Source organism: Sinocyclocheilus grahami, unplaced genomic scaffold (assembly GCF_001515645.1).
Source record: "Sinocyclocheilus grahami isolate Dianchi unplaced genomic scaffold, SAMN03320097.WGS_v1.1 scaffold226.1, whole genome shotgun sequence".
NCBI lineage: Eukaryota > Metazoa > Chordata > Actinopteri > Cypriniformes > Cyprinidae > Sinocyclocheilus > Sinocyclocheilus grahami.
The window spans coordinates 484,154-500,041 of record NW_015505405.1 but is presented as its reverse complement, the minus strand read 5'-3'; the positions used below and the strand labels follow the sequence as shown (position 1 = coordinate 500,041).

Sequence of the window (15,888 nt, the reverse complement as noted above, 5' to 3'; positions counted from 1 at the left end):
TTTGTTTATATAATATATATATATATATATATATATATATATATATATATATTATGTGTGTGTGTACTGTGTATGTTTATGTATATATAAAATACACACACATGCAGTATATATTTTGAAAATATTTACATGCATAGATTTATATGAATATAATTTATATTATATATAAATCTATTTATATTATAAACATCAAATATTTTTCTGAAATGTATACATGCATGTATGCGTATTTATATATACATAATAAATATACACAGTACACTCACATATTATGTAAACAAAAACTTTTATTTTGGACTTATGATAAAATAAATTGTTAAATTGATAATATAATTGCAATTAATTGTTTGACAGCACTATTTATATTATAATAAGTTTATATTTTTATTTATAGTATATTGGTTGCACTTGTTTGTTTCTACCGTTTGCACTGATCTTTTGATGTGGTTTTCATGATTATGTTTGGTTGTTGTTGGTTTTTGTTTTGTTTAGCTTTGTTTTGTTTAACATTGTTTTATTTTTTTTCTTCAAAGTTTATTTATAAAGCACTTTTAAAAACAACAATTGTTTACCAAAGTGCTGTACAAGCATACTCCATTTAAAACAATAGACACATGAAAACAAACATAAGACCAACACAATCATAAAAACCTGCTCTCATACGGTGTTAAAAGTTTTGAGATTAGATTTAAAAACAGAAAGTGTTTGGGCCTGCCTAACATGGAGAGTTGTTTTATTTTTTGTTTAGAGTTGTTTTCTTTTCTTTTTTTTTTTTTGTGGTTTGTTTTGCTATCTTTGTTGTTTTTTTTTAGTTATACATGTTCATTTGTTGGCTCTTAGAAATCTTAGTTCCTTTATTCTCTTTCATATATCCAGATTTTGCTGATATTTCTACAAAAGATGGACCTTCTTTTGACCAAAACGCCTCCTGAAGACATCAAGAACAGCGTTCTGCCCATGGTGTACAGAGCGGTGGAAGCCCCCTCTATTCAAATACAGGTGACCACACCATAAACTTGTTTGGATGAGAAAAATTAATTTGCTTATCAAGTTGTTTTATTAGTATTTTAATTGATAATCTTCAGTAACTGTTAATTGTCTGATTGATGTATTTTAAGGCATCAATGTATTTTGACACCCCAGTAGCTGAATCATTTATTTCAGACATTTAGGTATTTCAACATTTTAAAGTATAACAACTAGGGATGCACGATATTATCTGACCAATATCGGAATCGGCCGATAATAAGTTTTATTATCGGCCGATAAGGTGATTTAATTCCTCAGGGGGAGCTGTTGACCTACTTCTAATAAAATTAAAGCAAAATACACAAATAATATTTAGACTGTGTTTCTAAATAAAAATAAAGCAGTAATTGATGCCATAAAATCATAAGTATGTTTTGATTTAAAGGTCAGAATCTATAGCTTACATGAAAAAAAAAAAAAAATCACACAAACATGACACTTAAATTAAATAATTTTATATACACATTCATTAATGTGTAATGTTGTATTTTTTAAAATAAATTATGAGCTCTAAAAGATTTTCAGAATTTTTACAACTCTTTTGCTTTAGACCATTTACAAATGTTAGATCTTAAAATAAAATGTTAAGGTTACCACTGCATCTTCCTGAAAAAAAAATGCAGCATTTGAATATAGCTTATTTATAGTTCTTTTCAAATGTTCAATGTACTGTCAGTATAAAATAACTTCATTATTGTTGATTTAATTCTAATAAATAAGCTCTTGTTAAAAACTAACCAAAATTAAAAAGAATTTGCTTACAATTTCTGCACAGGAGAGACTTGGTGTTGTTTCCAAACAAAAAATATATTGGTATTGGTTTAGTTTAGAGCTTTATTAATCCCCTTGGGGCAATTAATTCAGACTTTCGTAGTGCTTCACATTTACAACACTTAACACACACATACTTATATTTAAAATACACCAAATACATAAAAAGGGATAAAAAAACAAACAAAAAAAACAATTTCATTAATTAAATAAATCATCTATTGGCTATCGGCCAAAATGAGTTGAAAAATATCGGCAAAAATCCTATAACGTGCATCCCAAATAACAACTGTTTTTGTTCTTTTTCTAAACAGGAACTTTGTCTAAATATCATTCCCACGTTTGCCAATCTAAAATCATAAGTATGTTTTGATTTAAAGGTCAGAATCTATAGCTTACATGAAAAAAAAAAAAAATCACACAAACATGACACTTAAATTAAATAATTTTATATACACATTCATTAATGTGTAATGTTGTATTTTTTAAAATAAATTATGAGCTCTAAAAGATTTTCAGAATTTTTACAACTCTTTTGCTTTAGACCATTTACAAATGTTAGATCTTAAAATAAAATGTTAAGGTTACCACTGCATCTTCCTGAAAAAAAAATGCAGCATTTGAATATAGCTTATTTATAGTTCTTTTCAAATGTTCAATGTACTGTCAGTATAAAATAACTTCATTATTGTTGATTTAATTCTAATAAATAAGCTCTTGTTAAAAACTAACCAAAATTAAAAAGAATTTGCTTACAATTTCTGCACAGGAGAGACTTGGTGTTGTTTCCAAACAAAAAATATATTGGTATTAGTTTAGTTTAGAGCTTTATTAATCCCCTTGGGGCAATTAATTCAGACTTTCGTAGTGCTTCACATATACAACACTTAACACACACATACTTATATTTAAAATACACCAAATACATAAAAAGGGATAAAAAAACAAACAAAAAAAACAATTTCATTAATTAAATAAATCATCTATTGGCTATCGGCCAAAATGAGTTGAAAAATATCGGCAAAAGTCCTATAACGTGCATCCCAAATAACAACTGTTTTTGTTCTTTTTCTAAACAGGAACTTTGTCTAAATATCATTCCCACGTTTGCCAATCTAATTGAGTACCCATCCATGAAGAATGCACTTATTCCTCGTATCAAATCTGCTTGTTTACAGACATCCTCACTAGCGGTTTGTGTCCTTATGCTTCTTATTTTTTCAGTAAAATAAGTGAATATCATTGATCAGTTTGGAAGAGTAGTTATGAGATTTGTTTTTCTAAAGAAGATTACTTTCTCCTTTTTCAGGTAAGGGTGAACTCTTTGGTGTGCCTAGGCAAGATTCTGGAATACCTGGATAAATGGTTCGTCATTGATGAAATTCTACCATTCCTGCAACAGATTCCATCCAGGGAACCAGCTGTGCTCATGGGCATTCTGGGTAATTAATTTAGGCTCAAAATAACAAAATCATCATTATGTAGTAGTCCTTACAACGTCTTTGTCAGTGTTCTTGTTTATTCCTTATTTGAAATATTTTTAGGCATCTACAAGTGCACTTTCACCCATAAGAAACTGGGCATCCCAAAAGAGCACCTGGCTGGAAAGAGTTTACCTCATCTGGTCTCACTTAGTATTGATAACAACCTTAACCTTAGCCAGGTGAGAACACACATTCTCTCTACACATAAACTGTTCTTGTTCATCCACAGAATATGAACTTGATTCAGTGTCACTTCAGCTCAGTTGTATAGATTATGTTCACACATTTTAAAACTGTTTTGTGTCTCTGTGTTTCAGTTTACCTCTTTCATGGCTGTGATCAGGGAAATGATGACTCGCATGGAGGCGGAGCATAAGACCAAATTAGAGCAGTTGCACATCATGCAGGAGCAGCAAAGGTTCCATTTCAGTTATTTCTCTGTTCATTGTGTTTATTCCTTCTTAAAATGCAGTTTTATTAATAAAAAGATTCTGTTTTTGCATTTACAAGACAGCAGTGAGATTCTACATCGAGTTGTTCACATTCTTAGATTTTGCTGTCTGTTAAAGGGGTCATATGTTGCGATTTCAAGTTTTCTTTTCTCTTTAGTGTTACAAGCTGTTTGTGAATAGATAAGATCCCTAAAGTTACAACGAATAAAGTCTCAAACCCAAAGAGATTTTTTATAAAAGTTAAGACTCATCCATGCTCTCCTAAAACGCCTCGTTCAGACACCCCCCCACATGTCTATGTCACTGTGTGGGAAGATTTGCATAACACCGCCCAAATGTTCACGCAAAGAAAGAAGGCGTACTTTGATTTTTGCTGTAGTATTGTTGCTGCTGCTGCCGCCGTGGCATGGAGATGCTGTGTGTTTTGTTGCTAAAGCAAAAATACTTTGTTTGGCCTTTCAAAAGAGGACACGACTAGAAATCAGTGGTTAAGTTGTATTTACAACACTGTTCCAGAACAGTTCAAACCAAATATTCGTGTGTGTGCAACGCATTTTACGGAGGACTGTTTCCTGAACCTGGGAGAGTAGCCTACAATGCCGGCTGTTCTGACTCAGCCTGTAAGTATGTTTTCATATTTAAAGGATTTGCCACTGATGATTCAAACGCGAGTTTTGAGCAGTGTAGAGTAGCGCTTGTTGTTTGTCATTTCTCCGATCGCAAATGCAGACATGGTTTAATGTTTACGCGGCGTGATGCAACGCAATGCGTAAAAAGACAGTAAGTCATTATAATCAGTAATTATGCCCCCACTGGATGGAACAAATGCCTTGTTTATAATGGGTTTTATTGTTTTTGTCTCGTGCACACGGCATCACAGTATGGTAAGGGGTGTAACATTTCTGTCACACGCTTGAGGTATTCGGCCAATCCCAACGCACTGGATAGCTGGCCAATCAGAGCACACCTCGCTTTTCAGACCGATGAGCTTTGTAAAAATCGATGCGTTTCAGAAAGGCGGGGCATAGAGGAGAAACAATAATGTACAGTATGTGGAAAATGATGTGTTTTTTGAACCTTAAACCGCATAAACACATTTCATTACACCAAATAATGTTATTTTTTAGCAACGTCATATAACCCCTTTAAGTGGACTATTTCCATCATTAAGCCTGGTCCACACTGCAACTTACTCTGCCCACTTAAAACAGGCTGTCTGATAGATATAAACTCATAATTATAGTAGTGCTGTCAATCAATAAAAAAAAAACTAATCGCACACTTTTCTGAAATTAATCGTGATTAATCCCACCTAACATTAACGTTTTTAAATATACATTTATATTGCAATAATTTCACAGTCAATCTTCAAGTTTATGTAGAAACAACAATTAAAAATTTAAATTTTTTAGTATCATTGATATGACTGATGTCCCTAGGAAAATGTTATTTTTTTCCTAATATTTAACCATTAACTATAGCCATTCAACATTACATTATAATTGAGAGCTATTAATTTGAACATTAGACTTAAAAAAATAACTTCTAATTTAAGTTAACTTAAAACAATACACCTCGGAATATTTGGGTTAAACTGTTCTGGAATAGTGTTGTAAATACAACTTAACCACTGATTTCTAGTCGTGTCCTCTTTTGGAAGACCAAACAAAGTAGTTTCAGTGTCACACACTGGCCTCTGCCTTCAGTGAGCGGAGGCCAGTGGCCTAGAGGGAGCAGAGGTGGGCGGGCTTGAGAATGGCATGGATTCGACGAAGGAGCGTCACTACAAAGAGAAAGGAAAAATTGAAATCGCATCATATGACCCCTTTAAACCCATTATAATAAATGTCATGCTTGTGCCCTTCAGCAATACAGAAATTGAGTAAAGTTATCAAACACTAAATTCTAAATGAAAAATAGATGCATCCTTAAAGCTACAAAAGTTGTCTTTTTCATCGTTTTTCTTTTGTTCTTTGATTAATAGACATCACAGCAGCTGGGTGATTAGGTTATTTGGCTGCTGTTACTTTAAGAGCTGCTGCTGCTGAACGTGACGTGGATCTGACACGCGTGCTCGTAGTTTCATTCGCACTTTATTTGAAATGAGACAGGCTACAGTATAATGCTGACAGAACAGGAAAATTCATTTTTACTGACATCTCTACTGACATTAATTTTCACTGTTGTTCTAATGAAGTTCCTCGTCACCTGTACCATTTCTGCAATCGTTTGACTAGCGCTTGGCACTGAGGTGAAGTGGAGTGCGCGTCTGAAAAGTCTCCTGTTTGATGTAAATAAATGCAATTCTTCTCAAGAAAAAGAGACTGAAGCAGCAGTTGTGAACCCTAGCTCCACCCCAGCATTAACTGCGTTAAATATTTTTAATGCCGTTAAACTGGAAAAATTAAATGCACTCATTTTTACAGCTCTAAATTATAGTAATTTAAACATGGAAAGAGCACAACATTATCCATACAAACAGTTGTTGACGTATGATTAATAAGTATTGTGTCTTTCAGGAGTTTAAACATAAACCAGATGAACCAATCAGATGAGACTAAGAACACACCCAGCCCAGCCACACAAGTCAGAGATGTAAATGCACCCGTTTAATATCCCGCAACCAGTCCACAGTTTTGAAATGTTGCCACACCGAATTAACTGTAATTGAGTGTTTTTCTTTGCTTTCTTATAGATCGATGAGATCTTTGGTGGCAGTTCAGGAAGTGCAGGTGTGAATGGTAAAGAGAACGGTAACTCATCAACCGTTTCACAACCCTCACGAGTGAGTACATCTTAATGATTTAGAATATTTTGGGATTGCATTGCTTAACTACGTGTTTTTCTGATGAAGCTGAGATGGTTGTTGACATTAGACGTGGTTGATGTACTAACTGTTGTTTGGGGTAATGTTCAGGTGTCTCTCACCTTGGAAGAAAAGCAGCGTTTGGCTAAAGAACAGGAACAGGCTGCCAAACTAAGAAGCCAGCAGCCGCTTGCTCCACAGAGTGTCAAACCAGCCACAACGACACCTCAGGTAACACATACACTGTACAAAGGTATCATGGGAAACCTATTGTCACTTTCACACATGGAATTAATTTTTGCAGTGAAATTACCAGATAAACTTTTCTGGTAATAGGTACCATATCTCATATTCACACCAGCATTCACTTTGTATTATTTGTCATTGTATCTGTACCTTACAATGACAAATAATATAATCTTAATGTAATTAATAGTATGCTTTTTGGCTTATTAATATCATTAATTTTACTTGGGGTTATTCTGCTTGACCCGAGCTAACCTTGTCTTTCAATAAAAAAGCCAAAATGCCTAATATCAATCTCTGATGTCATTTACCAGTTGCAACATAAATAGTAAGCTACAATATATAGAGACGGATACACACATAATTGTTAGCGCTTTCATCATTAAAAAATTCAGAACTGGCTAAAAGACAGCAGCTATCTTATGGTAGAAGTCCTAGCCTTGTGCTTGAAACCATTAGTGTTACAATGTTGTTCACTCATTGCATGACTACATGAATACAAAGAGTCCTGTGTACTTGAGACCTCTAAATGGGAAAATGCTATTACATGTATCACAAAGACCGTATGTCTTACAGAAAAACCAGTGATAACAGAATCTTTATGAGAATTGGAGAGTCACATTTTGCTGGTTGAAGTACTATGCTTGACTTTTAAACCGCTTGGTTTTTGAAGTAAAAATCAAGCCAGTCTCCCTGCACTCTAAAACGGCTTTTTTAATTAAATCGAGACATTTCTTCAAATGTACTGTTTTTATATGGACTAATTAATGTCTGTTAATTAATTTTATTTGCTTGCGTATAAAATTTTCAATTCTTTATGGTAAAAATAGTACATAACCTCCCTCCCCTCTGATTTTCACTTATGTTTTGCTTCAAATCAAAGTTTGTTGATGTTGGTTGCTTCATGACGTTATATCGAGAATTTCTTGTTAAAAAAGTGCTTCCAGAAGCAATGCAGCTGAAATGGCAGTCATTGAAATGGCAGTTTTTTTTTCATCAAGCAGTGTTAACTAGTTTATGCAGTTCAAGGCCAAGGTTATATGACAAAGTACAATGGGTAACACTTTCTAATAACTTTCATTAATAAATAATTAACAAACATTATATAATAATTAGTGCTGTCAAACGATTAATCGCAATCAATCGCGTCCAAATTAAAAGTTTTTGTTTATATAATATCAGTAATATATAATATTTATATAATATATATTGTTTATATAGTGAATGTGTACTGTGTATATTTATTATGTATATATAAATACACACAATATATATATATATTGAAAATATTTACATGTATATACATTTATATATTTATATTCTTATATTTTACATTATACATAAATATATTTAATATAAACATAACATATTTTTCTTAAATATATACAGGCATGTGTTTGTATTTATATATACATAATTAATATACACAGTATACACAATGTAAATAAAAACTTAATCACGATTAATCGTTTGGCAGCACTAATAATAGTATATTATACATTATATAATTTCTTCTAAAATCATTTGTAGATTTTAAAAAGTGCATTATCGTATGTATGTACATAAGTTTAATGACATTTGTAAACATTTCTGTTTTTTTTGTTGTTTTTGAGGTTGTAGTAACAATTCTGAAGAAAAAATATTAGACAGCTAAACAAAATCTAAACAAAATTTATGAATGGAATGATTCAATGACTCATTTAAAAAGTGCATTATCGTATGTATGTACATAAGTTTAATGACATTTGTAAACATTTCTGTTTTTTTTTGTTGTTTTTGAGGTTGTAGTAACAATTCTGAAGAAAAAATATTAGACAGCTAAACAAAATCTAAACAAAATTTATGAATGGAATGATTCAATGACTCGTTCAAGATTTACTTGTTTCATTACTGTATGAATCAGTGTTTTTCAATAAATCTCTTGAATGAATGATTCAAAGACAAATAAATGTTTAACAGCCCCTTTTCACCACGTAAAAGAAAAAAAAGATGCACACACAGGAATTGATAGGCGGAATTGAAATTTTTAATTTTACAACAAGTATCCGATTCCTGACCTTAAAGGGTCATGAAACCCACTGTTTCAGCACTGGTTAGTTCTCACCACAGTTTTAAAAAATGCTAAAAAAAAAGTGGGCATGGTGCGCAGCAGAGCGGAAGAGGGGAGACAGACAACGCACAGCTTCGAGTTCAGACGGTTTCATTTCGCTCCCATCGAGTTAAAAACAAATAAATGCACAGCCATTTGCACTCTGCATCGAAAACATTTATATGAACGCGCTGTTGCACCTCTGAGAACTTTTAAGGTGTATATATATATATATAATATAAGCCTTTTGACAGGTTGTGTCACAGAGCTGTAAAAACGGTTATGCTCACCAAGTAAATGAATCGCATTATGTACTATAACTAAAGATTTTTTTTTGTGTGTGTAAATTAAAAAAAAAAAAATTGTTTTATTGACTTTTATTGTTCAAGGCAAAGGATCTGACCAGCAGTCTTCTGAACAACATGACATCTCTGAACAACCTCTCTTTGAACTCTGGGACCAGGACGATGCCCATGCAGGGCGGCACGATATCCTCTACCTTCCCAGCTGGACCCACCATGGGTGGAATGGGCACCATGGGCGTCAGCAATGGTTTCAACTCACCCATGGGATTCCAGCCGGGAGGTATGGGAATGGGCATGAGACCCGCTGCTCCAGGCCTCTACGGAGGCATGGCCACCACTACCAGCACTCCAAATTTCAGTGCCCTCACCCAGAACCAGAACCAAAACCAACCCAGCAAGCCCAATGACATGTCCGCCCTAGACTCCCTCTTCGCTTCTAGCAAACCCAAAATCAGCATGAACCAAATGGCCCCTAAACCGGCCCCAGTAGCCACTGCACCTTCCCCGTGGCTCAATCAGTTTGGTACAGGCCAGACTGCACCCATGCAGGCGACTCCGATGGGGATGGGTAACACTTTCTAATAACTTTCATTAATAAATAATTAACAAACATTATATAATAATTAGTGCTGTCAAACGATTAATCGCAATCAATCGCGTCCAAATTAAAAGTTTTTGTTTATATAATATCAGTAATATATAATATTTATATAATATATATTGTTTATATAGTGAATGTGTACTGTGTATATTTATTATGTATATATAAATACACACAATATATATATATATTGAAAATATTTACATGTATATACATTTATATATTTATATTCTTATATTTTACATTATACATAAATATATTTAATATAAACATAACATATTTTTCTTAAATATATACAGGCATGTGTTTGTATTTATATATACATAATTAATATACACAGTATACACAATGTAAATAAAAACTTAATCACGATTAATCGTTTGGCAGCACTAATAATAGTATATTATACATTATATAATTTCTTCTAAAATCATTTGTAGATTTTAAAAAGTGCATTATCGTATGTATGTACATAAGTTTAATGACATTTGTAAACATTTCTGTTTTTTTTGTTGTTTTTGAGGTTGTAGTAACAATTCTGAAGAAAAAATATTAGACAGCTAAACAAAATCTAAACAAAATTTATGAATGGAATGATTCAATGACTCATTCAAGATTTACTTGTTTCATTACTGTATGAATCAGTGTTTTTCAATAAATCTCTTGAATGAATGATTCAAAGACAAATAAATGTTTAACAGCCCCTTTTCACCACGTAAAAGAAAAAAAAGATGCACACACAGGAATTGATAGGCGGAATTGAAATTTTTAATTTTACAACAAGTATCCGATTCCTGACCTTAAAGGGTCATGAAACCCACTGTTTCAGCACTGGTTAGTTCTCACCACAGTTTTAAAAAATGCTAAAAAAAAGTGGGCATGGTGCGCAGCAGAGCGGAAGAGGGGAGACAGACAACGCAGAGCTTCGAGTTCAGACGGTTTCATTTCGCTCCCATCGAGTTAAAAACAAATAAATGCACAGCCATTTGCACTCTGCATCGAAAACATTTATATGAACGCGCTGTTGCACCTCTGAGAACTTTTAAGGTGTATATATATATATATAATATAAGCCTTTTGACAGGTTGTGTCACAGAGCTGTAAAAACGGTTATGCTCAAAAAAAAAGTGGGCATGGTGCGCAGCAGAGCGGAAGAGGGGAGACAGACAACGCACAGCTTCGAGTTCAGACGGTTTCATTTCGCTCCCATCGAGTTAAAAACAAATAAATGCACAGCCATTTGCACTCTGCATCGAAAACATTTATATGAACGCGCTGTTGCACCTCTGAGAACTTTTAAGGCTTATTCTGTGGCATTTATATAAGCCTTTTGACAGGTTGTGTCACAGAGCTGTAAAAACGGTTATGCTCACCAAGTAAATGAATCGCATTATGTACTATAACTAAAGATTTTTTTTTGTGTGTGTAAATTAAAAAAAAAAAAATTGTTTTATTGACTTTTATTGTTCAAGGCAAAGGATCTGACCAGCAGTCTTCTGAACAACATGACATCTCTGAACAACCTCTCTTTGAACTCTGGGACCAGGACGATGCCCATGCAGGGCGGCACGATATCCTCTACCTTCCCAGCTGGACCCACCATGGGTGGAATGGGCACCATGGGCGTCAGCAATGGTTTCAACTCACCCATGGGATTCCAGCCGGGAGGTATGGGAATGGGCATGAGACCCGCTGCTCCAGGCCTCTACGGAGGCATGGCCACCACTACCAGCACTCCAAATTTCAGTGCCCTCACCCAGAACCAGAACCAAAACCAACCCAGCAAGCCCAATGACATGTCCGCCCTAGACTCCCTCTTCGCTTCTAGCAAACCCAAAATCAGCATGAACCAAATGGCCCCTAAACCGGCCCCAGTAGCCACTGCACCTTCCCCGTGGCTCAATCAGTTTGGTACAGGCCAGACTGCACCCATGCAGGCGACTCCGATGGGGATGACGGGAGTTCAGGGTGGCTTTGGAGTGCAAGCAAACCCGTTCTTCAATCCTCAGAACTTCTCGCAACCTGTGGCCTCTTCAACAGTCAACGCTGGGGTGATGAAGCAAAGCGCTTCAGTCAACAATGATCTTAAGGACCTCTTCGGATAAAACATTTGCCTTTCGTTCGCGTTCCCCCTTGTGTGGGAATCAAAACGAAACAACATCAGCAGTGACGATGACAGTCAAAATTTGGTTGGATGGTTGTCCTTGAAAGACAGTGTTTAAAAGTTAATCTGGTTTGTTTTCTTTTTTCTTTTTCTTTTTTAGCCCTTTCAATGGTGCACTTATCTTTTTGAGTGAATCGACGGCACCAAACAAACATCATGTTTCACAGAAAGCTTGGGCTCTTTCACTGAAAGCTGCTTCAGTTGGTGGATGCCTTGCATTCGTTGTATCGTTGGACTTGGCATGTGGCCCAGAAGATACAAAAGGAGTAACAAACTCAAGCACTTTTGGTTTCAATTCCTTATTGCTTGAGCCTCATGTTCCCCTCTCGCCTGAATGAGCCGACTTCGTCTACCAGAGCAAACGGCATCGATGGCCTCAGGATTTGCTGTTTTGCTGATGGTGTCTGGCAAAAGGAAGTCTTTATCATGCGATAAGTAAAGGAAGAGGTGGTGTAGTCCATAGTTTGGGCCGGAATGAGTGTTTTTATAATTGTGTATATACTGTATCTGGTGATTATTGTTCGAGTTTCATACTGATACATGATCCACTGAGGTAAAATATCTTAAAGGAAGGACACGGTCTTCATACTGTAGGTGCACTAAATGTAATGGAGCTAAAAATTATATTAAAACATGTAGGTTTTGAGATGTTGTTGGGTCAGTACTTTAAAGTGAGTTTGTGTAAAACAGAATCCATGAGCTTCATTCATGAAACACCTAGCAGATTCTTTGTAAATTTCTTGCTTTTTAAACTCTCTCGGATAAAGAGTCATATTTTAAAAGACAGTCAAATGTGCTTAATAATAAATAAATATGCATTACTGTAATATAATAGTAAAGATTTAGCTCTATACTTAAAGGGATAGTTCACCCAAAAATGAAATTTTTGATGTTTATCTGCTTACCCCCAGGGCAAGATGTAGGTGACTTTGTTTCTTCAGTAGAACACAAATGAAGATTTTTAACACAAACCGTTGCAGTCTGTCAGTCATATAATGGAGGTGAATGAGGATCACGGCTTTGAGAGTCAAAAAAAAACATACACAAACAAAACAAAATTAAACCCTGCGGCTCGTGACGATACATTGATGTGCAAAGACACGAAACAATTGGTCTGTGCAAGAAACTGAACAGTATTTATATAGTTTTTTACCTCTGATGTCCGAACTGTTCGAACTGTCCTGAGCAACGGTGCGTCCTCCTGAGCGTGTTCGTTCTCAACAGCAGGCGCGTGAGGAGTCTTATTCTTCTTGCTTTACGGCGGATCACAGACTTCTAAGTGCATTACCGCCACCTATCTCTCAAATGGACCATTGACACTCTATCTACAATCTCAATTAGGAGTTTCAATGGTGCATTTGAGAGATAGGTGGCGGTAATGCACTTAGAAGTCGGTGATCCGCCGTAAAGCAAGAAGACGACATGTCAGGCGCTGGCTGTTGAGAACACTCTCAGGACAGTTCGGACATTGCGTGAATCAGAGGTAAAAAAACATATAAATACTGTTCAGTTTCTTGCACAGACCGATCGTTTTGTGTCTTTGCACATCAATGTATCGTCACAAGCCGCAGGGTTTAATTTGGTTTTGTTTGTGTTTTTTTTTTTTTACTCTCAAAGCCGTGATTCCCATTCACCTCCATTATAAGACTGACAGACTGCAACAGTTAAAAATCTTCGTTTGTGTTCTACTGAAGAAACAAAGTCACCTACATCTTGGATGCCCTGGGGGTAAGCAGATAAACATCAAATTTTAATTTTTGGGGTGAACTATCCCTTTAACTACTTACAACTTTGTATGTATATTTTTTTGCATCATGATACTGAAAATAATAAATTTTCATTTTCAAATTAAGATTGATCAGACTTTGAGAGGGTTTTTTTTCGTAATGAGAATTGATGGAAAATTAGCTTAATTGTCAATGCGGAAAGCAATTTATGCAAAATATACAGTTTGCACATTTAGGTTTGGCGATAAAATGCGTTTCCTATAGTTATTTGGATAAATTGCAGCTATAAATGGTAAATTGTAGCATATTGTATACAACCAAGTTGTAACAGAAGTATGCGTTTCATGAATGAAGCCTGATACATTTGTTTCCCTTTTGGTTCTCTGCTGTTACTTCCTAACCTGTGTTTGTTCAGTCTGTATTATCTTGTAATGTTGTGTTTCTTGGGGACGTTACGGATCATTACATTAGGTCCACTTTATATGGGCAGTTTCCTGTTGTAGGAAGTGACCAATTGAATTCCTTATCATGTGATTCTATATCATGACCAAACAGACCACTGCAACACAGCAAATCACCAAAATGTGTATTATTTCTGAAGAAAAACAAAACATGAATGAAGTGTACAGTAAATAGAGGTGAACTGCCACTTTTTTATTATTATTTTTTTTTAATACTGTTGCAAGCGAATCACTTTCCTGAGGAGAATCTTTAATATCCAGACAGGTTTTATTCAAAGGGAATGCTTTTCCCGGTCTTATGAATGAGAGGCCTTATGTTGAGAGTTGTGCAATAACAGGTCTGTGATGGAGATTGTGAAAAGAACTTTCTGTATGAGTGTTTCACTACATGCAGTTCTCAAATAGTCTCGATTAATGTAGATAAAATATTTGGATTGTTTTAATTTAAAAAAAGTGAACTGGATGGATGGAAAGATGGTGATTTTTGGAATCAAATAAATTGATTATTTAAAGGGTAATACCTTTTCACTTCAGTCATTTCTTATTATTCTTGTTATTATTGAAGCATAGAGGATGTTATTGAAGCATATGGCACCACAGATCATTTAAAAGTACAAAGAAAAGCATTTGAAAATGCGTCATTTTACTTTATGAAAAATGTTTCCGAGTAGAAAACAGTAACAGTCAGTCCACAGCTAGCTAGTCTTTACTGATTCAATCTATTCAATTATACAATTCATCAGACTGACATTGCAAATATTCATCTAATGTAGTCTGTCTAGAAAAGTGCAGGTCATATTTCCCATTTTATATACATATACTGTATTAGAAAAGCCTAATAGTAACCTATTTTAAGACTTTTAAAATTGACATTGTTTCCATAATTTCAATTAAGTGATAAAAATGATTAGAAACCATAGTTGTATTTATTATTTAATTAAAAAACATTAATTTGGAAGGGTGTGCTACTATGCTTCATTGTCATGAAGATAATGGTGCAATTTGTTAAAAGTGACCTGGACTTGTTCTTCATGAGTCATCTTTATTTGTATGTGAAGAAAATTATTTTAGCAAATTTTGGTCAGTTGTTGAATAAACAGAAATATAGGAACAACACCGTTTCAAGAACATAATCACCACGAGAACCACTTTTTATGGCATTTAATAAAACAATATAGGCACATGGGTTAGCATGGACAAAGTGAACATCATTTTGATATTTTGTATCACATTTTTTGAGAATGGCCAGCTGACATTGTGTGAACCGGTGTCCTGAGATCATTCACATAAAGCTACAAGTAAATATTAAAGTAAACATAAAAAGAGGCAGGTGAGGTCTTATTGCTAAAGGCGGTGTACAGATCTCGTGGTGTTAGTGGACAGGTTGGTCTGGGTCAGGTCTGCAACAAAACTCAAGTGACAAAGTAATTTGTACTAAATAACTTGTATTTCTGTTAGTCTGTGCATTCACATGCCTGAGAAGTCTAGCTCATAGCTGAATCTGCCCGCTCTGAAACGCATTATCCCAGTGGAGTCCTGCTGGTACTGCGCTTCAATATCTAGACTTGACACACTGCAACATCCCCAAGAACCACCCTACACAAAGACAACGTCCAAGTTTCTGACGCAGAACACAAAAGGCATGACTGTCGTAGTGTTGCTGTGCAAGAATACAGAATACAGCATGAAAGCCGCATTAGACATTTTTGTAAACTGATGTTTATTTTTCTGAATAAATCACCTGGATACAGTT

At 34.7% G+C, this 15,888-nt stretch overlaps 2 protein-coding genes across 2 annotated transcripts in view; both read left to right on the top strand.

Annotated features, from left to right (window-relative positions):
* LOC107597030 (SCY1-like protein 2) overlaps nucleotides 1-12,593 on the top strand; it is a 27,700-nt gene extending 15,107 nt beyond the window's left edge. The window contains exons 9-17 of the mRNA XM_016287935.1: nucleotides 877-999; nucleotides 2,880-2,993; nucleotides 3,110-3,242; nucleotides 3,345-3,463; nucleotides 3,602-3,702; nucleotides 6,256-6,331; nucleotides 6,432-6,521; nucleotides 6,654-6,773; nucleotides 11,256-12,593. Of these exons, the coding sequence (XP_016143421.1) occupies nucleotides 877-999; nucleotides 2,880-2,993; nucleotides 3,110-3,242; nucleotides 3,345-3,463; nucleotides 3,602-3,702; nucleotides 6,256-6,331; nucleotides 6,432-6,521; nucleotides 6,654-6,773; nucleotides 11,256-11,888 (1,509 nt within the window). The 3' untranslated portion in view covers nucleotides 11,889-12,593. The remainder of the gene's footprint in view (nucleotides 1-876; nucleotides 1,000-2,879; nucleotides 2,994-3,109; nucleotides 3,243-3,344; nucleotides 3,464-3,601; nucleotides 3,703-6,255; nucleotides 6,332-6,431; nucleotides 6,522-6,653; nucleotides 6,774-11,255) is intronic.
* Nucleotides 1-15,888, top strand: part of acot18 (acyl-CoA thioesterase 18) — a 446,653-nt gene that overhangs the window by 265,976 nt on the left and 164,789 nt on the right.